The 27,016-nt window shown below is 39.6% G+C and overlaps 1 protein-coding gene across 1 annotated transcript; it reads right to left on the bottom strand.

Annotated features, from left to right (window-relative positions):
• snta1 (syntrophin, alpha 1) lies at window positions 1-26,777 on the bottom strand. The gene is made up of 8 exons (XM_029502256.1): window positions 26,473-26,777; window positions 20,610-20,795; window positions 4,802-4,994; window positions 4,313-4,502; window positions 3,864-3,994; window positions 3,200-3,396; window positions 2,324-2,511; window positions 1-1,555 (listed from the first exon to the last, which is right to left on the bottom strand). The coding sequence occupies exons 1-8, from the start codon at window positions 26,765-26,767 to the stop codon at window positions 1,463-1,465; spliced, it is 1,473 nt and encodes a 490-aa protein (XP_029358116.1). The 5' UTR covers window positions 26,768-26,777; the 3' UTR covers window positions 1-1,462.
• Window positions 26,778-27,016: the final 239 nt, after the last annotated feature.

Here is a 27,016-nt window from a genome sequence, read left to right as displayed (position 1 = left end):
TAACCATAAAAAGTTAACAAAGTTTATTACGCTTATATACAAACAACCCTGCAAGGCACACCTTTGTTTAAATAAGAATATACAATACATTTCGTTCTTGAAAGCAAACAAGTTTTAGTTTTGAAATATATATTAATAAACGTCTGTTTAGTGTTGGACAGAGAGAGAAGGCCCCAATAGTTGTGGATATTCAGCTAAACAATTTAACATCTTCCATATGGTATTTAACATTAATTTCTTTAATTGTTGGACATATTGTGTAAAATAAACCATTAATATTCTTAGATGAAGCCTGTTTGTCCTCCCTGGTGACTAATTCACTAAAGGGGAAAAAAAAAGACTTGGAGTACTATAAAATATAACTTTTAGGAGCTACTTCAAAGTGTATCCACAGAGAAGTTGCTTCGTTGGACAAGCACTCTTTCAGCAAATTGTTAGCAATCTCAAAACAAATGAAGCTGTGACAACTTTTGTTCACGCCAAAAGATTTCTTGTTTTCTGCTTAACATGGGCTGAAATGAAACTGCAGTTACACGGTCTGACCAAGGCCATCTGGATACACACAGTTATCTAATTTATTGACTAGATAAGCTAAATCACAATTTAAAAAAAATATATTTATAACATAATACTGTTAGTCCTTCCTCATTACTAAGTCACTGATTAGAAGCACACTTAAAACAAGAGATGGAAAGAGACGGAGGAATAAAAATAAGAAGTTGTACAGTTAAAATGAAAAATCAATTTCCTCAACAAAAAGCATGTGGCTTCTCTCATTAACAGTCAGGGTAAAGGCAACTCAAGTATCCACATAAACAGCGTTGTAATAGTTGCATTCTGTAAATTGTTCAGTACAGACTATTGATGATGAGTTCAGTCATGTCACCCTGTCACTCCACTGGAGCTGCCTTTATTAAAAAAAAAAAAAGCTTGCCCAACATCAATCAGGACATTTGTGTGATAACTTTTTTATGACTGCTCATGGCACATATAGAGATGAAAAAGATGGAAAGATAAAAGAATGCTCACAACAAAGGCCCACTGTGACTCATCTGGCAAAACAAAACAGAACAAAGGGGCAAAAAAGAAAAAAAAACTAATTGTTGGGACTTGAAGCGTAAAAACATTAAGATGCAAGCTGTCATAGTCATGACCATGTGTCATGACCTACCATGATTCAACATATGTCAATACCCGACTTATGCCATCTGTGAAGCCTTTGTTTGCCAAACAACTACCAGTTCAACAGAGGTCCATCAATGTTGCAATTTTCTCTTCAATCTGTTAGAAAGACCAGGAAGCACCTGACCAGAGATGATCATTTCTGAGGCCCAGGAAATCTGAAAAGGCGGGGTCAGGCAGCATCTTTTCCTGGGCTCCATCATCTGGGGTGCTTCAGTCCTCTGGGCTGTGTGTTTTATTGAATATTCCTATTGTTGATGATCCGGATGGTTGACCATTATCATGCCAGGAGGCCAAGTCGCTTGACTTTAGCAGATAGGAAAGAGTGGATGATGAAGACTATGGTCTTTGGGCAACAGTGGAGGTCCAGTTGCTGAAAGAAGAGCGACAGGGAGCAGATATGCACACTGATTATAATTTCAATGAATACATATACAGAGAAAACAATTCAAGTTAAGACCAATATAAAGTGTCTTAGACACTTTGGAACTACTTTTATCCCATCAAAATGGCTTCATTACACACTGTCACTGAGATTTGACGAATGTTAGACACTACTGGAGGGATGAAAACCACTTTTCAAGAGATGCTCTCTCATGTCATGACACAGCTGAAGAGCACTGTTGAAGACATAGGTGTCCCACAGGTGTTCAATTAGCCTGAGATCTTGACAGCGAATACCGTAGCTTCTGATCGGCATGATTTTCACACTTGTCAAACCATTCAGCAACCACTCATGCCCTCCAGAGGGAGGATTGACATCCTGCTTCTCCATTAATTTCACTGTAATTTGTCAGCTGTCAAAGTAAAATGCCCTTTAAAACATTAGTATGTTGTATGATGTGATGTGAATACAGTTTGTGAAAAAAATCTTAATAGCAGATCCATTTGGTAGATTTTTCCAGTAGCTTCAACTGCACCTTCGACATCATCAGCGAATGGAGTTTTCTCATTTGTCACAGAAATGGCTCTGTTGTTACCGCAGATAGAGACTGAGTTTCCAGAGTTTCATTTCTGTGACAATCGAGCAAACTGCATTGTTTGTTTTCAAGCTATTCTTTGACAATTCGGAATCAGCAGCTCAAATTTATGATGGCGATCATTTAAAAATGTTGAGATATGGAAAAAAACTGAATCTTACAATCTCTGCCTCAGGGCCGCCAAAGTCAAGGAACATCATGCGAACGCCATCATCTGAGGACATTCTTAGGCGCTCAAAGGGTTGCTGGAGGAGAATACTTTTCCTCACACCCATCTCCTCCGTGAATAGCGTGAATCCATCATCAATATGCACTCTTAAGGTGCACTCCTTTCCATTCCAGCTACAGGCTGCCAGCGTAAAAAAAAAGCACAGGGGTCAGACAGACACAACAAAAAGAGAGCATATGAGAGTGCTGTGTTGTTAACACCAAAGCCAGATTTATACTGTATATTTCTCGTGTGAGCTCAGTGTTAAAATAAAAAAATATTGAGCCCAGATTTCTTGTATCCCTTCTTGTATTATATTGTATGTTAAAAAAAAATTTTGGTTGTGTCTAATCCAAAAATAAACTGAGCAATACACTTTTCAATAAAGTTTGATCTTAAATTGAAACGATTTTTGATGATGGAAAATATTTCTGCACCAACTCATGCTACCAGCAGAGGGCATTGTACATACACGTTACCACACAACACTTTACCTGAACTGGTCACACAGAGGACAAATCTTACTGAATAAGTGGAAGTAAAGCACTGTTGTGTGTTTTAGTCAGTGTAGATGTGGTTTTATGTGATGCCCTGTTTGAAACAAAAAATTTTTGTAATCTGTCAAATTCTTCAAAAAAACCTATTACAAACCCAGTACAATAAAACACTGATAACTAAGAGTTACTTGTCCTCCCTCAGCCAAAGATAATCGATGGAATTGAAGAAACTGGCACCAAGCTTCAAGTATCAAGAGTTGATACAATAGCATACCGGCACAAAATTTGAATTGTATGTGAACGATTGAAAGAGGCATAAATGGAATCTGTACCCGTAGTGACTTCCTTGATGAGTTCAGCCGCGCTGTGGCAGCCCTCCACCAGCAGGTGAGTCCAGGTGGACAGCTCCTTGGCTGAATCCACCCTGAACACGTGGGTCTCAATACCTTGCTTGGTGCCCGAACGCAGGCCAAACGACAGGTCAGAGTCCAGGAGAGGAGAACTTTTTCCCGGGCCAGAGTGGACCAGTCTGAAGGAGGGAAAGCATATGAGGAAAAAAAATATTTGCAACAATTAAAACATTTATAAAATTTACATTTATAGAGGAGAATGGAGCCAGTGGAGCAAATCAAAAAGTATGTTGCTGTGTTATAGAAAGTGCTGCAGGCTTGAAAAGTGAGAGGGCACAGGAGGGAAAAAGGGAGGAAAAACCCATGACTCATAGGTTCTGTTTCCACTGGTGTAACAGTATACGGCAAAATGTCCATATCTGGTAATGTAAAGAGGAAGCCAATGTTCTTTGGCTGGACCAACGAAAGCCTTGGAGAACTCTATTAAGATGACAAAGGACTGCTTTCAGTTGACACGTGTAATGAACCTCTGAGACACCACATATGTTTTGCAAACAGAGAAACGAGCGAGTGAGCACAAGCGTGCAGTATGTGTTACTCTATGTAGTGTCTGTGTGCTTTCATGAAGAAGTTGGTGAATGTGAACCTGGTGGTGATGAGTGGGTGGCTCTTGGTGGGGTTGTTCAGGCTTTCTTTGCTTTCAGGAAAAGAGGGATACAGGAGCAGGTCTTTGTCAGTCAGCACAGCCAGCACTGGTTTTTCTGGACCATGAGCCACCTGTGCACACAAATATTAAAAAGAAATCATTTGAACTTCTTCATTTATGACTACACACTGCACATTTTTGACAGTCAATAAGTGCCAGTAGATGAGCAGAATCCAGGTAGCCGAAATTACCAAACTTGGACTTTTTGTATTTCTGTTTGTTAATTTTAGCCAAATTAAAACATATTGCTCAACAGGGTAGTGTAAGCTGTCAATTGCCCAGGAAGTCCTAAAGCAGGCACAAAAGCAGCTTCAAAACAGGAAAAACTATATTTAAAAACACTGTGTCAGATCCTGCAGTACAGATGCTGAACAGCTGTTTTTGCATACCTGCTCTGAAATCCAGCCCAGATATTTCACCTCCATGCCAGGCTGCATGCTCTTCATCTCCTCCTTGACTCGTGGTAAAAGGTTGGCTGCACCAGCCTGGATACCATTGAACCAGGACTGGGCCATGGCTGGGTCTTTTGCCCGCAGGAACACAGAGTTCTTTCTGTTGGATGAAATTACCTCGAAATACCTGGCAGAGGAGATGAGAGGATGGAAGAGAGCGGAGCAATGGCAGAGAAAAGAAGGGCGTGGAAAAGAGGGCCAGTTAGAGAAGTAAAAGACATGGCAAAGGGAGAAAAGCTTGAGGATGAAAAGGGAGTTTCACATATTAATAAAGAGAATTTTTGAGCAAGGTGTCCCTCAAGAAGACAATATCTTCTTTAGTGCATTCTCTAAACTATTTTGTTATTTCCAGGCTGAGGTTTATCATCTCTTTTCATATGAACTGAAAAAATGTTATGTAAAGCGGCAAACTTCTTCACGTAATACCTGTTTTCTGTGTCCGGGGGGCACTGTTTCCGTGACACCTGACACATCTTTAGCGGGATGCTGCGAGGCTCCTTCACCTCAGGGGACAGCTCAGAGCCCCTCTGAGGTGTAGAGGGGGGAGAATCCCATGGGAGGGCAGCCCCAGGGGACCCTGAGCTCTTAAAGAAGGCCGACATCTCCTTGATGTACTTCACTGAAGTCGAGAGAGCGTGTGAGAGAGAATTGGATGGGGAGGACAGGCAGACAAGAGGGCAGAGGAGGGAGAGAAAAGACATTTTGGAATATGAATATGTAGCCTCCGGCTTCAGAAATGAGCTGCACTTTACAGCTTCTAAAAAGGAGCCAAAATCCATTTGTTTTCTGTTACTGTCTGTCAGTTCTTCAGTAGTCACAAAGCTTGTCATGCTGCTTTTTGAAGGAAAAAAAAAACTCCTCACCTAGCTTGCTTTTTTATTATTATTATGTTGTATTTTTGCTGCAAATGATTCACTCTGGCACATGTGGGCATCTTGAGCAGCAGCTGGAGGAAAAGAGTGGATGAGATTTCTTGCAGTTTTGCTTGGTCCTGTCTCTCCAATGATCGCAATGTCATTGAACAGCTGAATGCTTTGGGGAATTCACAATTTAATTTCAAAATTGTTTAATATTCCTATTTATAATCTAATGAAATTGTTTTGGCATGTGCACTTGTGGCTTTGCTCCAAATATAACCAATTTGTTCATTGAAAGACAGAACAGAACAGAAAAAAAGAGGCATTTGTGCATGATATTTATTGTTCCAATATTTTCAATTGTCCTTAGTAATGTTTTTGTATTCTTCTTTGATTCTTTCCACTACCTATTTGAATTAGGGCGCGAGACTGGGGAGAAGTGATAACAAATAAAGGAGAGACGTGCAACAAAGTTCCTTCAACAGATCAGACTAAATCTACAGTCCATGCTACATTCTGGCCCCTCAGAAATGAGCCTTCCATAATTGCACTTCCTTGTGGGAAATAAGATCGCATTCACAATTAATCGTGATTACAGTCTCTTCTGTACAGACGTTTGTTTTTTTTCCAGAGTTTTTCCTACTCAGGGGGGTACACACACACACACAGATATAAAACCCCCTGGCCTCAGCTCCAGTCCAGCAGGCTGGTGGTGTGGGTTTGGCAGAAGTAGCCACTGCTGAGGTAAAAATAGCCTGGAGAACATGGCCAAGCATGAGGCTGAAGGCTGGAGGTAGAGGTCTGGTTTCAGCGGGGAAGTGTGAAGTGCTCTTCTTGCGCAGTACAAGAGGCCCGTTGCCAGAGGGTAAGTAGAAGGGTCACAGCATGATGGGGGCAGCCACGTTCCTAAAATACAACCCAGTCATTCTCTCAATGATTTTGTTAAACATTGAGCAGGATGCTGACCTGGTCAATCCTCACAAAAAATAAATCTCACCACAAGCAGTACAATTAGTGATTCAGTTTTTTATTCTTCACTTTTATCAGGCGGTGGCACAGTGATTCACTGAGTGGGTCAAACATTAGAGAGGGGTCCATTTGCAATGTCTTTGAGAGGAAACACAGAGACCCTCTCACCGGGCTCCTCCCTCACTGTAATACCACTTTCAGACATTTAATCTGTAACACTGCTCAGTTCATTTGCCAGTTAGTATAAATAAATCTCTTGCGTCTGTTGTGGAATGGTTATAGTTTACTTGATTCACAAGGACATAACTGATACAGACAATGATGTTCACACTTACGGAACCAGGCATCGGGGGAGGTATGTGCGATGTGAGAGATTGCTAGCCATTATCTCATCCTTGACACAAGGGGACAGCAGCTGTCACATTGCAAATGCCATGCTAAGGCTTCTCTAGCCATTTTAATGAAGGTAATGCATCACATTTGATTTTCCAGCATCTCTTTTTAAACAATGTGACTTCAAATTTGTTTCTGTGATAAAGACATAAAATTGGTGTGAATTTCACATCCTGTGTATAACTTTGGCAATATGTGCAGTAAAATGTGACAACATTATAAAACTGTGTGCTTTTCAAGGAATAGGTCCATTTTCCAAACTTGATTTCAACATTTAAAACTGGAAAAGCGTTTGGGGATTACAGTGCATGTCTGAAGGGGGCTTAAGCTGCTGTGGAGAAGGCCATGACCTAAATGCTGAAAACTACAAATATACAGTGACTCCTCTGAGTCAGCACAGTGTTCATTGTTTTACTGTCTGAATCCATTGATCTTCTATAAACCATTTCTCAATGGTATTGTTCTGGATCTCTAATCCGTGTGTCTGTAATCCCCCCCATCTCACTGTCCCTGCCCTTATAAATCTTTCTCTCTTTGGACATGCATCCAAAGCTAAAATTAAAAACAATCTCTCAGAATGTAAGGTCTTTCTCTCAAATCTTAAATCTTAATAAATAAATCATTGACTCTTGTCCCCCTTTGCATTAAAGGCATTAAAAATGTCTGCCCCCCATTGTCTCTCTCGCTCTCTCTCTCCACCACACAATCACTCCTTCACTCATTGCTTCCTTTTCATGAACGGTTGACCAATATTGTTTCCTGGGGACACACATTTATGACACACAAGCAGTATGGGTTTAATGCAAACACTCCCATGATTAAGAACAGATGAATACACACACAAAGTCATGCTTATGAAAACAAAACTATGGTACGAGCCGCAGTATTGTGATAACCTTGCCTCTGAATCATGAATCAGCTGACTCATATGATTGTTGGGTTTTTTTAGTTTTCGTTTTTATGACTACTTTTGTTTGAAAAACATTTAACATTTGTAAGTGCCATATTTATATTTCCAAATTCCCAGGGAAAACAAAGTTCGCTTTTTATTGGAGAAAACTTCAATAAATTTGTATTAGTTTTGAAAAGGTTAACATGCTCTACAGACCTCTCTCTTGGGTTCCTCCTTCAGTCCAAAATTACTGATTTGCCAGGATTTCTTTTGGATTTATGCTCCTTATATTGTGTTTTGTGTGTCGCTGTAAACTGGTCTGGCTGAAGGAAATTATAATTATTTCTCAAATTTGTACAAGATGATTTTTTCTGTATACGTTGCCTCATTTGATGAAGTAAATCAGCTCAGTGAATCGCCAAAATAGTGCATCTGTAGACAAAAGCAGACGAGCTGGGAATGTGCAGGCATGGACCATGTATAAAGCAGTGAGAAACTAATGTATACCAGCTACGGCTTTTAAGTCTCTGTCAACTCAAATACATTATGTTTCATGGAAATGAGCTTCTGTCCATTTGTTCATGCGCCAACCCATTGATGTTAGTACCACAGGGTAGCCAACTGCTTCCTTGTTGCTCAACCAAGGTCATTGAGAATTGATGTGGTCAATCTCAATATGGCAGGCTAAGCCACAATACTGGAAATGGAAATGGAATTGCCCACATTATTGTTTCAAGTGGAAGCCATCACAGAATCCTATAACTATACTAAAGATGAAACCTACAAGGTCTCTCTAAATAATCCACTTATGGTTGGCGACACAGTTCAGTGGGACAGGTTAAAACTGACCCGAGAAAACGTTATCTGCATGTAATACGGAAATCGCAGTCATATAAATACACCACTTCATACTTTATGAGAAAAGCTTTTTAAAAACTTGTTGAAGAAAGTAAAGCGCACAAACATGGCTGTAGGTGCTTAAATCTGGCACATAAACAGTTCTATTCTCAGTGGTCATTAATCTTTATTATGTAAGGCTGAGTTTATGTCTCTGTTTTCCATGCAGCAAAAACTGCAGAACACAGACGGAGAGAAAGCACAAATTATAGCAGGTATAAGCAGATGGATAATTTTGTAAAGAGGCTTTATTTTTTTCAAAACAGCAATGTGGAAATCATCATATTGGTGTTTCCCGGATTAGAAATGTCAGGCATTGGCTGTAGCCCCACATAACAAATCTGGCGAGATAGCTTTCAAACAGGGAAGAGGGAGGAGGAAAAGAATGATGAATGTGGTAAAGGGAGACAGTGGAATAAAGAAAAGATTGAGAGTAAGAAAAGAGAATAAGAGAGCGAGACATCCAGGCAACAGAAAGATACTGACCATGCAGCTAAGCTCAGCCAGAAATGTTACCAAGAGCACCAGTGGCGGCACATTCAACACAGAGCTAAAATTAGCTGAGATGGCACTGTTATTACTTTAGCTTATCTGGCAGCCAGTGAAACTACTTTTGTACTGCGTGCATGTGCATGCGTGTGCTGAGTGTGTGCGTGTGTGTGTGTGTGTGTGAATGGGTGTATGAAGAGTTTCTTTGCTTCTTCGGCAGAATCCACTGCTAAGCTTTTCCTACTAAAGTCTTTACATTGAACCTCACAAATCCTGACCAGACATTTTCAGCCAATTCAGTTTTGACACAATTCACTTAACTGTGGTTTGAAAAGCTTTTACTCTGCTTTCTCAAGCTCTCTGGAAAGTTCAAATTTATAAAGCATAAGTTTAAATTTTCAAACTTTCCGCAACTCAGCATTTCCCATTGTGCTGATGAGCCAAAATTTATTGTAATAAAAAAAAAAAAAAAAAAACAATCACTTCTCTCTGCTTTCTCTAAATTCTCAATTCATCAGGTATCAAATCAGAAAGCCAGCAGATTGAAGAGTTTAGCAGTCATTAAGATGTCTCTTAACTCAATAGTGAAAAAGGTCCCACTGGCTTTTTCAGAGACTAAACACCACCACTGGTAACCGTGGGAGCAGCTGGAATGTCATTGGTCAGTCAGCGACCTCAGAAGCATGCTGTTTGCTCTCTAAACCATGTCAGGCAAACAATGTCCCAGTGTTACACCACCAACGAGGAAGGATGTCTCAGGCCAAAACAGTGTCATAAATATCTGCAAAATACAAGGAACACTTGCTCTCTCCATCCAATATATGAGGTCAAATGAGGTAAAAGGGGAAAAAGTCATTACTGAGCCCCCTTTTTCAGTCTGCCAATCAAACCTGATGATGAAGAAAATGGAGATTTTTATGTTTTCCGTTCAAGTTAAAAAGTGGATTGTGTAAAAGAAAGTGGGAAAAATATAACCTAGAAATTATTTCTATCAGAGCTCGTGGACAAGTCTGCTATGTTTGAAATGTCAGTCATTGTATACAACCACACTTCTGGACAGTGTAGAAACCATCCTTGACATACCATCACCATTGAGACCACATAACAAATATATCAATAATTGCCTATTTACCCATTCAACAACATAAGGTAATATTCACAGGTATTAGGAGTTGTTTTTTTTCCCAGCTGAAAAATGTAAATCTTACATAAGCATAAATATAAAACCTGATGCAGCTCTCCTATGTTTACCACCATACTTTCAGAAAATGTTCAGCCAGCTTGGCGGTTTATTTCCTTTCCTGAAAATAGCTGCATTTGGAAATAAAAACAAAACCCTGCACTGAAATAACCTAAAAAGCGTCATAGTATTGATGATGCTTTGGGATAATTCAAGATTTGTCAGTATTACCTTCCAGGTTGTATATAAGATATTATTACTTTTTATGTACTAATTATAACAGCTTGACAGACTATTCGATTACCTACCAAACTTTTGTATCAAATCTATTTGTACATAAAAAAAAGTGCATGCCTGCTTCAGTTTAGTTCTCTCTGCAATTTTTTGTATATTTAATAAATGTTGAGTTTATGTTTCCCCCAGTGTTTTGCTGATTAACATTTGTCTCTTTCTGGCAGCGTCAGTCAGCCGAAGTTTTCCCGCTCTGAATGATTTCGATAGGTTCATTGTTCCTATAGCCCATCTCATTAAAATCATGGCTTCATGCCAACCTAATGGGATGTTAAGGCATGTTATGAGAGAGGCTGAAGGAGAGGGTAGAGTACACTGAATCAAACTTTTAAACTAATTCACATACTGCCAAAGCACAGATTTGATTACACGGCATAGTGTGTCAGGAGAGTTAATTATCCTAATTCAGTCAAAGTGAAAGTGAAGGAAACTTGAACAGGATCTGGCAGAGGACAAGAACAGAATGGAAGGGAGGTTCGACTGCAGACATTACTACTTTCCAAATTTTTTCTATTTTCTGCCGAGAGATCAATTTCCTCCCCGAAATGCAAAGAAATTTAATTTTTCAATTTTGGCCACAAGTAAATGCTGTATGACTTATAAGCCTCATTTACAATTCATTTTCACGTGTAATGAGACAAATTAGAGTAATGTAAATATCTGCCTCTCAGTTTCAAATAGCAGTGAACTTTCATTGCAGGCTTTCACCATCATTATGTGCAAATGTATGTATGAAATCCAGAGTAGCCATTTGGAAAATTCAGTGGTTAGCCAGCAACACATTTAGTTTAGCTGGTACATCAGCGGTTTTTAGGAAAGTTGAACGTCTGTATTTATGTGGATGGTGCATGCTAAGCTTTTCAGAAATGTATTCCAAATAATGGCTGCATACTCTCCAACGGCATTACCCATTTCCCTCAATCCTCAACATGCACATTCTGCACAATACTGTGCAATGGTTCAGTGGAGTTTGAGTCTGCAATGAAAGAAAGTGGCACAAAGACTGGACCACCAATTTATCAGGGGCCCCAGATCAGGGCAGTGGGGTCTAGAGGGGGCCTGTTAAGCAAACTCGATGCCACAGAGTGAGAAAGGTCTGAGGGAGAGTTGTGATTTAATAAAGCTGTGTTATTTTGCAGGCTAATCCATTCCCTCACTGAGTCCAACCACCATGTCTTTATGGGCCAGCAGCTTTGAAGAAGGAACTACACTTTGTGTGCAGGGGGTTAGACGGTTCAGGGACTCAGGACAGAAACAGCAACAGCACATCACCAATTACAGAATGAGCTGAGCAATGTGGACAGTAATTATTCTATGACTTTTTCCAATAAGTTTTGATTTGAATGTGCACATTAACTTAGATTACTTAGACAGCAAAACATCTTTATATTTCCTTGATTACTTATTGAAAGTTTCTGAGAGATGGCTGCTTTTGTAGGTTTTGTTTTGTTTTTTTACAGAACTGGAGCACCGGATGGGATTTAGTCCTCAGAAAGATGGATATTTTGTCCGGTGACAGCTCACATCTTTTTTTGTGTCCCAAGAAACTCCCTTTATGAATTCACTAACACAAAATGTATTTTCAAGGACTTTGCCCATGTTTGAGAAATATGTGGGAATCGTAAATAGATACCAAACATACTCATATATCTCATCATACAAAAAGTGCAGCAAATATTCAGTGTACACAATCCTAGTGAAGGTTTAATGAAATCCCCAACCATCAACTGAAACAACTATTTGGATTGAATTTTAATTTTGTCCACCAATTATCTCACTACTAAGGCTAATACTACATGCAACTGGGCGTTTCACCACTCTCTGGAACAACTGTAAATCGTTAGAATTAAGAGTAGCCTTCATATCTACTGCTGAACAAATAACTTGACAAGTTGTTTTTGTTTTTTTTAATATATAATAGAAAGCGATCACAGCAGATGAGAAAAGAGCGTTGGGAACAAGGATCCAACAGGTAGTCTGAAAACAGAGAGATTAGGCTGAGGGATTCAGTCAGGCTACAGAGGCAAGGATTATTTTCAAAGTTATAATTATTCTGCCCCAGGAGCAAAAGTCGGAAATTTCTTTGCAGAACAGTTTGTATAGTTTAGGCAGTTATCACATTGCTCAGCTTGCTTCAAGCGGAGCTAAAATGCCACTGCTGCGCTAAAAGGTTCCTGAAATTATACATGCCCTTCCATAATCAACACTGGCTGGTTTTACATCTATTGGGGTTCATGCATCCAAGACCTCTTGGTATTAAACTTTGAAGCAAAATTTAGTTGAGGAGAATTATATTACATTTGTAACCATGTTACATTCATTATTATTAAGATTCATCAGCAAACCATCCCTGATTGATACCACGCATGCATTTCACAGAAATGTCAAACCAAAAGAAAAAGGAAAAGTAATCAAAGGGTTTGTCCAGTCCAAGACTTTACATTGGTCTTCCAGTTCTACATTTTATTGAAACGAAAAAAGCACTGCAACTTTGTTTCATGATCTCTACTTGCCTTTCATAAAGTAGCAGTGAATGCCAGCAAAGACTGGCAAAAAGACTGCAGGCTGAGCCCATGGATGCACCACTGACTGCACCAGCCCAGCATGACAAGCTAAACATGCAATGTCTGGGAGGCAGCAGTATGAAAAATTCAATCCCAACTTTGTGGAGGAAAAACAGACAGGTTTCTCATGCTCCAGACCACAGCATCAAGAATAAGAGGAAATACACACTCTTGTCTCTCAGGAAAACATTTTATGTCAAGTCTTGGACTGGCGGTGGCATTCCTTGAGAAGCAAGGGACACCAGGTGGACAAACAAAAGGGCCACTGGAAAGTAAAATTCCCAACCACAGGGCCATGTTGCTGCAGCTCCTTCATTGCCCCACCATATAAATATTTTTTAACTAATACACAGAAAACACAACTTTCCCATCTGTGATCTGGCTGATGCACCTTGATGCAGCGGATGCAAAGTGTAAATTGAGAAACTTTCACTTGCTTCTCCAACATCTTTTCTGGCAAGGGACACGAGCCACTGTATATACAGAGGACATAGGACAGAGGGAAGTATGCATGCATATGAGCTCAATCTAGATACAAATTACATTAGGTGTCAACAGCCAGCAGGATTGTTGTGTCACATTGAGGAGCTTTAAACTTTATTCCCCAAGGCCACTATTTTCCATAAATCATGCACTTAACCACACTTGAAACAGTGCAGGAATATAGAACAGGGCTGTATATCTGTACTGACCTTGCTGAAAGAGTTTTGAAAGAGAGGGTTTTGAATCTTTTTTTGAGAGGCTATATCCGATCACTTTTTCTGTAATTTGTAGATAGGAAATTTGCCTTTGAAGCAGAACGGCAGGTCTGCAGTCTTCAGCTTTATGATGGGCCGCGGTTTTCATCTTTGTATTTATATAACACAGACAACATTATTATCAACAATTTCAGTGACTACATACATAACTGAAACTGCAAGTGACTGAAACATGTTTAACATGGGGCACAGCAATGCAGCTGCATATCAGCAGGATACAATTCGTATCTATTGCATGGAAGAAACACAAATGCATTCAGTGAAAGACGCAGGGAAAGGCGTGTGCTATATGCATGCATCTGTGTCATAGTGAGACAGAGAGAAAAAGATTAGATTTGAAGCGAATGCCTGTGAAGAACGCTGACAAAGCATCTTTCAGCTAACACCCATCACAGACGCAAATGAACCTCTTCAAATCTAATCTCACTTCGGGCACTCCTGGAAGACATTCCTGCTTGTTCATATCTAATTTTCAAATTTTGACAGTTTTAAAGAAAGTATTAATGCACTTAGGTTTAGAGGAGATGATATAGTCAGTGGAGTCACATTTATAAAATACAGTCTAAAGTTCATCCACTGTGCCAGTGCTTATCAGGATGTATGAAATAGGGGTGGGAATCTTTTACTATCTCACAATTCGATTCCAATTTTTGGGGCCACGATTTGATTCAAAATCGATTTTCAGTTCAAAACAATTTGATTCATTATGATTTCCTCTTCAATCTGCAGGTGTGCAAAGAATCCTCATGATCATGATCTGCTCCTGTCGGCTTTGCAAGACAGAATGACAAATGGAGACATTAAAGTGTCTTTTTCATATTTATTAAGTTTTAAACATTTATCCATGCTCAGATGGAATTGTTGCATAAAAGCAACATCACATATTGCTTAAGTAACAAAAATAAGTGTGTTTTTATAAAAAAAAAAAAAAAAGTGCAGTTAAACATGGGTTCCTAATTTTTCAAACCTTGCACACTGTGAAGTTCACATCAAGCTCGGTCTTCTAAGGCATTTGGTAAATACAGCCTTATAAAATCTGCGATCACAGAATAATGGAATTAGACAATAAAATCAGAATTCATTGTAAACACTGAATAACAGAATTGGCCAACATTTTACATTAAATTTTTTTTGTTTTTTTTCTGGAATAAAAGGTCAGGAAAATACTCTGCGGGGGTCACTAATAATGCACGCCCCCCTACCCATGAATAAATGAATGAATGTGGTGACTTGAGCATAGTGGGCGTGGTTTGACCATGTCTAGGTGAATTGGTGACTTGGAGACTGGACCCCTCCACAGAGACCTTTTCCCCCTAGAGACTAGAGACTAACCAGGCCAGATTAGACCAGGGACCAGACCCCCTCAAAGACTAGAGACTACACCAGAACAGACTAGACGATAGTCGTGAGACAGGACCTCCCCAGAGACTAGACCAGACCAGACACCGGACCCCTGCAGAGAGTAGATACTAGAGCAGACCAGACTAAACCAGATGAGAGTCTGGACCCCTCCACAGATATCAGACCCTGGTCTTTGGAAGCATTAAAGTTTTCAGTTATAACTGAAGATATTGTCTATATTTCATAATTTAAAACAATGTCTCAGGGTTAAATTTGCGTAAAATGCTAAAAATGTAATTCTCAAAAATTAAAAACCGAAAAAAAACAAAAACAAAAAAAGAAATATGGTGAAAATCAAAATGGAAAGAGGGAAAAAATAAAACAGAATTTGTAAGGCTCTAGGTAAAAACCAAAATGAGCACTTTGGTGCTTACCGCGCATGCGTATGCTCCAGAACTGACTCCGTGGGGACATCACGACGTCCCACATACGAAATGGAGGCAGACAGCCTGCTGATTGATTTAGGGACATTTTAAATCGATTCTGAATCGCAGTAAATGAGAATCGTGATTCTTAAATGAATCGATCCCCCCCCCCCCCCCCCCCCAAACAGTTGTCTCCAATATTTATCTCTTGATCCCAGGAACCAGATACAAATTGGAAGACAAAATACGGGCCAAAGCAAAATCCTGTTTACAAATTTGATAATGTGTTGTTGTGTATGGATCAATCAAGCACATTCTTGGCCTTTTTCTGAAAAACATAATCCATGTATGTTTACATTATAGTTAATCAGATTAACATTAAATGCTCACACGTTTTTCATCAAGCAGAAAATTCCAAATATATCTGACAGCAAAAATAATTTGCAGATTTACTATGCTTACTATTTACTTTGCTTTACTATGTGATTTTCTCCACATTTCTTAAACTGCTCTGTAACAAGAACAACATGCATTTCACATTCAAATGAAGGTATACTTCCACTGTCAATAAATTAATAAATAAATATGAAATAAGTATTCATCAGGTGGAATTAATTACACATAATATAAGAAACTAAGTAGGTTTAATCTTATTTTGGTGTTAAACAGGTTGAGTTCTTCTCAAACACACTGTACTTTGTACCAAGTCAATCAATAGTTCATGTTTACACATTGCCCAACAGATCTGACAGAAATCAAGAGACTTGATCAACCAAAAAACAAAAGGCCCAAACATGTACTTTTCCCTCCTAAAGGAAGCTCTGGTCAAGAGAAAGCACATAATCATACAGCTTCAACAACTAAGCCTACTTAATCCATCAATGCTTGTGTGCTGAGGCTGCACGCTATCTACTATCTAACTATCTTAATTAACAGGAAAGGGTAAATCCTTAAATCAAATATCCTGTCTTCTCTGGAAATGCAAGTAAATATTTCTGAAAATAAAGCTGACATTAAGTAAACTAATTATAATAAAAAAAAAATCCTCAAAACGTAGAACATGACTGTCAAATGTGTCAAATGGGATGATGAGAGAAATTAAATTTTAAAAACTATTTCAATCATTAAAGATGGCAGATTCTTCATCATGTTGATATCCATAGACATTCCCCAATCCGCCATTGACTGCACACTTGATTATTTGTTTATGCTCACTAAATGGACCAATATATAGCAGATATATTATGTACTACGACTAACTACTCTGAAAATCCATTCCCTGAAGTTTATTATTGATTGCAGCAGCCCACTTCAGTCAGTAAGTAACCTTTTCCTTTTCCATCAGTGTTGGTGAGAGAGCATTATAGCCCTCTGCTACACTACAACACAAGTGCTTGATTCCTAGGATACACATGAAGCACTCACACATACACAAACTCCACCTGCCAATTTAAAACAAATTCACATGCACACACACTCTCACTGCCACCACATTCACACTTAACTGACTAACTTGACCTGTGCTTCTGCTGCGCATTTATCCATCCTCTCTGCTTCACACTTCAGATGTGTGTGTGTGTGTGTGTGTAGGTTTTTATGCATACAAGCATGTGTTTTATATGGTTGTACTCTTACTTTGTGTGCGTGCATTTCTGTCAAACCTCTGTTGATCGGGGAACAGCTTTACCTCTGAACTATCCCTGCCCCCCACCCTTTTCTTTCATGTATGCACCTATGCGTGCACACAGACACACACAAACTTACACAGATTCTTAGCTCCATTGTTTCTTCATACAGAAGTAGAATGAGCCCTGGTCTTGGCAGGCATGCAGGTGGCAATGATGGATGTGTTTTCAGTCAGAGAAGAATCCAAATTAAAGCACAATGTAAGGCAGTGGGACAGTTCAGAGACCAGTGCTCCATGCCTCATGCTGTTTTAGCTACTTCATACATGACTGCAGTCTTCTTTAATTCTGTCCTCATTCCATATTGATTCATTTTTACTCTATAAAGTCTTGTCTAAGAGCTTCATGATGTTTCACACTCTGAATTTGACAAAATTGATCCATCAATCTCCCATTTATTGTGGTAGAAACTCCATGACTATTATAAAGACCATGCGCATACTTGAAGATACAATGTATTGTTATCTATAATCACACACATGGAGAGGCTGTAAATGTTGCTGAAAGGAAATGAAGGCAGCTTCATTTTTATGGTTTCATCTGCTTTCTTTATTTCTTTATTTATCTGACCCTCTCATGGGTTTACTGTTCCTCTCTCTTTTATACTTTCACAAACACAAAACACACACACACACACACACACTTATTATTCTATTACCATTTTGGTGTAAACTACAGCAGAGGAAGAGAAAAAGAGGTGCATCCCTTTAGAAAATAAAATAGCACAAGTTGATTCTTTTTTCATTTCAAAAGGACAGATTCTCTATGTATAAGTACTTAAATACTGTATAAGAGGCTTGCTGAAAGAATAAGGTTTAAACACAATCATACTCACACCTGGCAGATGCCCATTGCTGCCCCTTTCTTTTGCTGTTGGCTGCTAAGCAACTGTGTGGGGCATTGAATTCATATGATTTATTAAAAATCTATGACGCGAAAAATGGATAAACTATTTCCAGCTATGCCATATGCACATAGATGTAAGAGCTTAACCCTAATGAAAACCATCAAGCAATCTATGTTTTAATGTACACATGACAACAGCTTAGACATTTTTGACAGCACAAACACAGCTGTAGTATCTTTGAAAGCATTTGTGACTTTCATTACACTGCTAAAGGTATGGGGCAGAGCTCAACATTAATCAAAATTACTTATTCTCTGTGAGTAGAAATCTATTCTGTTGATTTCCAGTGAAGTAAAAAAGGAAAATTAATCTTGCCACAAGAAAAGAATCCCAACTAAGGATATTGTAACTCTTACATAGCACTTATATGGAAGATTCAAGCATACTGTTCACATATTCAGTATATTTTAATGTGATGGAGGTAGTTTCCCCTTGATCGCAGTCAAGGCCGTCTATGTTATGAATTTCACAGAGCAATGAAAACTGCCTTGAGCCCTCAGCAGTAGTGGCTTGTTTGTTTCTTTGCACATCTAAGAAAGAATGTTCCTCTAACCTTTAACACTTCAGTGATGCCAAAAGGAGATTGTTTCTGACTGTGTTTCTCAGTGTCTTGATAAAATGCCAAAACAGAAACAGGCATTGTACTTGAACTTCATGTCATATGTATTCACACATTTTTTGTGTGATGTCTTGAATCATTATTGATCGATCGAATCATAGAACAGTCTTGAAATAAAATGTGAATCTTAAAAACTGCAGCTGGAGAGCTCTTAGCCCTCTAGAATTGCCCAAAAACGTCCATTCTTTATTTCGTCTGTTCCCTAAAAATACCCTACGGCCTCTCACAAATGATGTACATCCTGTTGTCCTGCCATCCTTGGGTCAGACACACATCCGCACAAAAGCAGAGAAACACATTCAGTGAGCCTCAGTGAGCCTTCAAGCCTCCTTCCTCACTTCACATCAGGTCCTCTGAGGGCAGAGGAGGAGGGAAACCCACGAAATGACTCCTGACATGTCGGATCACAGAGCAGTGCTGCTTGAGCCGTCTGATATCAACACTTTTCTGCCTGAGTGTGGACAAGTAAGGCAGGGGGATTTGCAATGATTTCCCCTGGCTGTAGCTCCAGTTGTATCTGCTCCACTGACTGAAGTTACTGATGCTAGCCCAGTGTCCAAGTTCACCCACAGAAATGCTGCCACATGGAAAACTGGTAACCGTGGTTTCAGTGTTCCCTAGTTTTTTCCATCCGTCCTCTCAAATGGAAAGTTCATATAATATTTCATGCGCTGAGTAATACTTATTTCATACAGCTTGTTGAACATGTTTAAAGTGAAATAGTTTTTATTTGATTAAATAAATAAATAACTGTTTGTTCATCCTGAGTGTTTTTAGACACACTAGGTTATCATTTGGAAGCAAGCCTTGATTACACCTATGGTTTGAAGCCTGTTTGAGTCACTGAATGCTACTGCACAGGGAAGCTCTCTCTCAAAACATGGACTTTAATACACAGAATGTACTGATCAATAGAAAGAATAATAAAAGCCCAACAAAATGTGTCAAGCTTGTTGGCTACTGTGCTGATAAAAACATTCTTTAGAATGATAACGTTCTGTATAAATCATCACTCAACCTTTGTCTTTTTAGTAACATATAGATAGAAGATTGAACCAAAGTCTTTAGATTCAAAGTCAGCTTTGAAATAGATGGAGAATTTTTATGATGCAATCCGTTGGCAAGAGGAAAGACTGTTTTTATATCCCCTCTTCCTAACTGAACCTCAACTCTCGGAACCTCCATGTTATGTCACACAGGCTCATGGACTGATGCTTTTAGACAAATGTATGCACTCAAATACTCGCATGCACAAACACATCCAGCGACTGACTAAACTGTAAGCTTGAGGGAGGAAAGCACATGGAGATGTAGCAATCAGGCCCGGCCGCACGCATGAATGAGTTCGAGCATGAGGGAAGAAAAACACCTGCAAGCACCTGCTGACTTAACTGCAAACCTTCCAATGCACTGCAGGCCTCAAGCCATACATTATCTGCTGTTCTCACATCTGACATGAACTTTTAAGTACTTTCTATCTGTGTTTGTTGTTCAGGAAGACTTCTCATTAGCATGCTAGGATGTTCAGAGGTTTAAAACCGCAACAATATTCTGAAAATTAAAATTTTGAACTTTTTCAGTTCGACTCATTATTTGGATGATTCCAGGGAAGTTTGATCAAAGGCTGATTTAATGGATCATCTTTCACAGCTCATATGCTCATGTGGCCCCTTAGGGAAAGAAAAATCAACCAAAGTGCTGGAAAAATATGTCAAAAAACATCAAGGTATCAAAAGCTGTAATTGTTATAACCTATGTGTCTATTTGGAGCTGCAGACGATAAAAAGAATAGATGGAAGTGTTCAATCTTTTTGAAGAGAGATAAAAAATTTGCAAAATGTCAAAGAAGTGCTTCTTTTACTGTGCAAAAGAGGCAGATATGGCATATTTTGTAAATGTGCCTTGTAGTTGTATTCTCAGAGTGACTTCACAGCAAAGCAGCGACAAAAGAGAAGGAAGGCTGTTACCTTCAAGGATGACTTCTTTGCCAGTTTTCTTCAGCGCCTGCACAGCTTCGTCATGAGTGGCTTCCCGTAAATCATAACCATTGACTGACAGTATGGCGTCACCAACATAAAGCGCTTCAGTCTGGTCAGCTGCCAGGCCCTTAAAAATCTTGGAGATGAGGATTGGCATCTTGTTCTCCCTCCCACCTGGATAAAAAAAGAAAAAGAAAAAGAAAAAAAATTGTTCAGTTGCACATACATCCACGCATTCACACTTAAATGTAAATATGACAACTAAACTTTGAGCCCCCGATCAGCTTAAGGAAGCAGCTTGGCATTTTTGACAACCATACAAATGCCTATGCTAAGAAAATTGCCAAATTAAAAAACAAAAACAAAACAAAAGGCTGTAACTCAACAAAACAGCTTTGATGCTATGCTAATTTTGACTCCAACCACCCCTTATGTTTTAGCTTCTAATGCAACTTCAGTCACTTAAACTGTTACAAGAACATGCAAGGGCAGAGGTAAACAGCAGCAATTACCCTTGTGTACTAACATCTGCAGCTTCCCTTTCTCACTCATTAAATGAAGGTCAGCTAGAGAGCTAATGGTTCTGCCACTTGTGGGCTTCCACTCTTCATGAGAAATATTATCATTAATATCAGTTGGCACTTGGACTGTAGAGCCAGGCTTCTGAGAAATGATCTGAAAGAGGATTACATTTAATTCATTTTAATTACATCCTTCACAGGCTGCTTCCTCCGGGCCATTCCTTAGAATTTAACACTTTTTCTGAGCACATGGTAGTGCTCATAAATGCAAAATATGACTCAATCATTCATTCATCTTCAACCGCTTATCGGTTTCCGGGTTGTGGGGGTGCTGGAGCCAATCCCGCCCAACCGGTTGAGGCAGCTGGCCACCCGAACTGAGTCTGTTTTGTCTGCCTCTTAAAGGAAGTTTTTCCTTGCCACTATCGCCAAATGTTTGCACACTCAGACCTATGGACAATTTAGAGTCACCAACGGTGGGAGGAAACCGGAGTACCCGGAGGAAACCCACTCATGCACGAGGAGAACATGCAAACTCCGCACAGAAGGCCCCAGGCCAGGAACCAAACACGCAACCTTCTTTCGAAACTTTCGAAATGTTGATGGTGACTTAAGCAATCTATGTCTCCAAATCATCTGTTCAAATCACTTTCTGGAATCTTTAAAATTACAATGGAAATATATTTTAATTATACAATAATATATTATATAATTATACAAATGGCCATCACATCCAATTAACTTTTACTCTGCATACAAAAAAGCACCAATATTCTGTAGCTGTTCAAGCAAATGTTCATATAGCTGTGGCTACAGTGACTGTCAAGAACTGAATTATTAAAAATTTCCCCAAAGAACCAGTGGATTCAAATATGCTTTCTTTTTTTGTCTGTGTCATAAAATTCAGCATTTCCACTGTTCATTGGCTGCATTCACTCACAGTGGGCTGCCAACAGTTTGAGTTTTCAGTCTACATTTGCCATCGGAAACCAATAGTCATCATTGTTTCTTTTAAACATGGCCTTTCCCCCAATGTTAATTGTGTATTTTTGTAACCATGACAGCCGAGGTCTCTCTAACCTTAGCCTTTCATTTTAGCCCAAACCAAGATCTTTTTCTGAACCTAAACAAGACGTTTGTGCTGTCCTATCCTTATTATTGTAACCATAACAAAAAGAGGGCAGGACCCTGTTTATAGAGGTACTATTTCAGAGGATGTTCCCATCCATTGGATCAGAAAGTACAGATTGAGCCAGATGACCTATACATGCGTTGAAGTGGGAGGACTTGATATCACTAATTCTGTGCAAAAGTAGTTTAAAGTCTAAATTTTAATACCACCCTGCCCCTCAAACATTAATGAATCACACATTTTGCATCTATAAAAACAACATATCCTTCCTGTCACTGGGAGGAAGGTTATTCTGGACAGCTGTGCGGAAAACAAAGTTTGCTGATCTGGCCACACGCAGTAGACAGGAAACCCTGTTGGGAGCGATAAATAATAATAATAATAATAATAATAATAAAAAAAAGATCATCCAGGGCCAAAGGCAGTCATTTCATGCCATGCCCATTCTGGAAGTATTTTGTAGCCATTCTTCTATCAGCGTAAGAAAAGTAAAAGCTAAAGACAGCCTCCCACACTTCCAAACAAGAGATGCCATAAAAATCGGATCACAGATTAAAGTAACCATAGCGGATAGATGTTATATTTGTTGCAAATAATTGTTCAGTGTCACACACAATTAATGTGTAAACAATCAATGTTTGTTCCTGAGTATGACTTTAAATAGTCTGCACACTGCTGCATTACTATTATCCAAACTTTCTCTGCTTGACAATTAAATTTGGATACCTTCTCTATCGTTCAGGTTACCTTTGCCCCCAGTCTGAACTCCTATAGAAGCTGCTTTGAATTCACAAACAAGAAAACCATTTGTGCTAAATTGCAAACAAAATTAGCTGGAAAGAAAACTCACAGACAGAACAGAGGTACAATCTTGCAGACAATGGACTTGGACAATGGACTACTGCTCAGAGACTTTTCAACTACATTAAAACATCTTAATAGTACATTTTCAAAATCGCACTAATGGAGTGATCACCCCTTCACTTTCCATCTCACCAAGTGCAGTGATATTTCCTTTACCTTGGTGAATTGTGGTCATTTATGTCAAGTTGAAAAGGTTAAATTTCAACATTTTTGAAAAAGACAGCTTTATTTCTTTTAGTTAACTGGATAAGAAGAAATTATTTGATGGAAGGGAGCATAAGAGAATTTTTTTTCATCCACTTGTTTCACAAACTTTAGTATTAAGTCAGCAGTCAATAGAGGTGAAGGAAAGGAACTTTCACATTTCTAGATGTCCTTTCTCCTTGTCTTCACATACTTTCAGGTTTACTTCCAATTTCAAATACCTCTTTCTGACATGACTGCTGGGTAAACATTGTTGACATATTGCAGGAAAAATACAGTCAATATGTCTGCCACTCTTACACAACCCTTAATCCTCGCATATTCCGTTACCATTGCTGCCTTTCTTCTTCCAACTTTCCCTGTCAAACACAATTCAACACCCTCCAGCTGGCAGCCTGTCACTCACATAACACGAGGGTGGTGGTGGCGGAGGTGGGGCGAGAGCCACTGGAGCTACCGATGACAGGTAAATGAATGGTACTGTTTTATGCAACACTGACATGTGCTTAATTAGGTAGTTTTATGCCAAAAATGTGTTTGTAGTGATAATGCTGCTTTCAAAGAATTCAGCATAATCAGCATTTATGGCTTCATCAAACTCTCTCCGCTGAGTTGCATGCAGTTCTAATGAACATTGAAGAGTCAAAAATCAAAATCTTGTGATCATGATATTCTTGATGAATGTTGCATTATGCTGCACCTGAGTTTTATTAATTGAGAAGTGAATCATCAAGGTTAGCAACTGAGTTGTTCTGTGAAAGAGCTCAAGGTACCAAAAAACTGTTGCATAATGAGTCCAAAAACTAAAAGAGCCAAGTTAAACTTGCACCAAGTTGCAACAAGTGAGACAAAAACACTCAAATAGTGTCTGAAGAAAAATTAAATTTCAAAAATATTGCATTTTCATAAGAATATTACTTCTCTCTCCTTTAAGCCAGTCAGAGCCGGAGCCTCAGTCCCTAGGCTGTCCTCTTAAATTTAGACATGTGCGAGTAAAGGTTGACTCCCTCCATGCTTTTCTACAGGCTCGGGTGGGCTCCCTAAAATTAACACTAGTGGAGTACTCCACTCCCAGCCACATAGCTTTCATCTTTAGCCAATGACAACTGCCTATGGTGGTGTGCTGTTGTCAGCTGTTCACAACTTGGCGTCAGCTAGCCCACAACGTTTGCCATGTTCTTTCACTTACATTACACTTTTTGATACTTTCTTCTGTCTTAACTTCTTGCTGTCCTTCATTCCTTTTTTTCTCCTTTCTTTCATCCTGTCTACTGAGTTGACCCCTTCTGCCTTGTCCATTGTGTTTTTGCTTTGCTCGGTCTCTTTGCTACACCCAATATCCTTCTTCCTGCCTCGCTGCTTTGCTGCCTTTGAACAACCAGCATCACAACAGTGTGAAGCCACTGGGATGCCAGCTATGATTTTGTTTTAATAACATGCTGTCTGGTTTTCAAAGCCACCCATTTCCACAGAGATGGGCATTACATTTATGTCATTAGGGGTTGGCTTTGTTGCTGGTGGTGGCATCTGGAGGGTAAAATTAACATGTCACAAGCAGTTACAAAGAAAATCTTTGCAACTCGACAATCGAGCAAGTCTACAGCTGTCGATCAAATCAAGCCTTAGAACTGTGGAGCAACCAAGTGATAACCTGTCAATACATGTCCACAGCATCAGAAGGTGACGGCTTTAACTCACAAGGAATGTAAACACACCAAGCTATATCACAATACTGATCCATGAATTATCCAGATGAATGAGCATTTAAAACTCCAAATAAATCAAATTTGAGCCAGATGCATCTCTAAAATGCTAAATTGGATGATCAAATGAATTTGAAAATCAAGACCAATGTAAAGCAGCAAAAGAAATCACAGCGTCAAAAGAGATGAATAAATTCTGCGTCCTTGAATCTCTCTTGGATTACACACATGAGTTAAAAAATGCAGACAGGTTCAGTCACCACCCGGAAATAAAATTAAAAAAAAATTTAGGACTAAATTTAATCCCACATAAGACTATCTTTGTCTTTATGTTGCTTTCCGGTGCTCACTGCGGTTTGATTCGCACTGAGATAGTAGCCTGTTGCTGCAGGTCAAGGAAACAAAACGGGGAAAGGCTTTTATCAGCCAGCCACTGCACAGTACACAACACAGGTATGTAAGCCGACTTATAAGATATGGTGAGGTCAAAACCGTTTTTCCCCATCAGGAGGTTACGAAGCAAAGCTGGTGTAACCTTGATGGGCGGAAGCATATTCTTAAGAGCTCTGTAAAGATCCTGTAGTCACTCAAACTATATAATTTGCATAAAAGCTGTGATGCTTTCACTCACTTTTCTGCCTGTGTTTTCAGCCATTCAGTACTTAAATCTTAAAAGTATTGTGACATGACAGTCCTGTATTTACGGCACTACATTTAAGGCTCAAAATTAACCTAAAGTGGAGCTAAAAGAAAAGTTTCTCAGATCGGTAAATAGTTTACATGGTATAGTGTGGGTGTCGTCAATTTAACAAGTTTCATACTTTTCATAGTTTTCAAGTTTCATACTTTCAGACAAAATACTTACAGTTTTAAAATTTAGAGAGTTTGTTGAAAGGTGTTGATGTCCTGACCCCTCACAAAAAAAAAAAAAAATTGCCAATCAAAGAATTGTGTGTTAAACTTTTTTTGTTTTGTCTTGTCTTTGTGTGTGTTTATCTGAATTTATTCTCAAACACTCGTCTCACAGACAGCAGCTGACTGAAATCTGCGGTGACCCCGGGACACTGAAATGTCTCCCCGCCGAGCTGAGCCCCCGGCTGGGCTGTCATCAACCCCCCCCCACCGAGTGGTTTTCATGCGGGACAAAGTGTGAATTTGTATGATTACGCAGAAAAACAACAACAACATAACATTAAAGTTGAATTGTGTGTGTGTGTAAAATGTCGCCTAACGGTCAGCTGTTCAGCTAGCTAAGCTGACGAACAAGTCGACGGTTGTTTTTGTTGTTTGTTTGTTTTATTTCTCAGCGTCCTTGACCAAAAAAAAAAAAAGAAAGAAAAAAGAAAAAGTGCACTCAAAAGAAACTTATACGTCGTAAACTGACAGTAACTAACATGTCTGACACGAACTTCAGGGAAACGTCCCACCTTTAATGCTGATCCCGAGTCCTCCAACATCTTGCTTGGTCACTCGCACCGTGCGCTTCACGTTGGTGATGGTTTCCGGGACCGAGGACGAGCTCAGGTTCGGGGGGTCTCCGTTGATGGCGCCGGCCGGACCCGGACTGGAAGTCGAAGTCGGTTTAGCGGGCTCCTCGGGACACTCGCCGGGGTTGACGGTGAGAGTGTCCTCGGTGAGCGTGGCCAACACCCGGATCCAGCGGTCCACGGTCACTCGGAGCTCCAGCAGTCCGGTTTTCTGCTCCTTCATCGCGGCAGCCATGTTCAACGCATTCCTGGAATAACTCTGGACGGGCTGGCGGTCCTGTCGGAGGGGGGGGGGGGCGTGTACACACACACACACACACACACACACACACACACACACACACTGTACACTCCCCTCCAAAGGTTTATCCAGTAGAAATAAAGTTAATTGAGGGCGATGCGATTAGCGACGGTGTTGACACACACACTGAAAGTTCAAAGAGCTTCTTAAGAAGTCCCTCCATTAATGAACTGTGTGCGGCTG

The sequence above is a fragment of the Echeneis naucrates genome, chromosome 5 (genome assembly GCF_900963305.1).
Source record: "Echeneis naucrates chromosome 5, fEcheNa1.1, whole genome shotgun sequence".
Lineage (NCBI taxonomy): Eukaryota > Metazoa > Chordata > Actinopteri > Carangiformes > Echeneidae > Echeneis > Echeneis naucrates.
This window is presented reverse-complemented; position numbering and strand designations above follow the sequence as displayed.

What these genes read in the sequence shown, in the direction of transcription:
- snta1 (XM_029502256.1), bottom strand. Translation starts at nt 26,767, where the DNA reads ATGGCTGCCGCGATGAAGGAGCAGAAAACCGGACTGCTGGAGCTCCGA. An exon ending in CCCCCGGACACAGAAAACAG is followed by an intron (nt 4,503 to 4,801) that starts GTATTACGTGAA and finishes CTCCTCTGCCAG; the next exon opens with GTATTTCGAGGTAATTTCAT. An exon ending in CATCAAGGAAGTCACTACGG is followed by an intron (nt 2,512 to 3,199) that starts GTACAGATTCCA and finishes TTACGCTGGCAG; the next exon opens with CCTGTAGCTGGAATGGAAAG.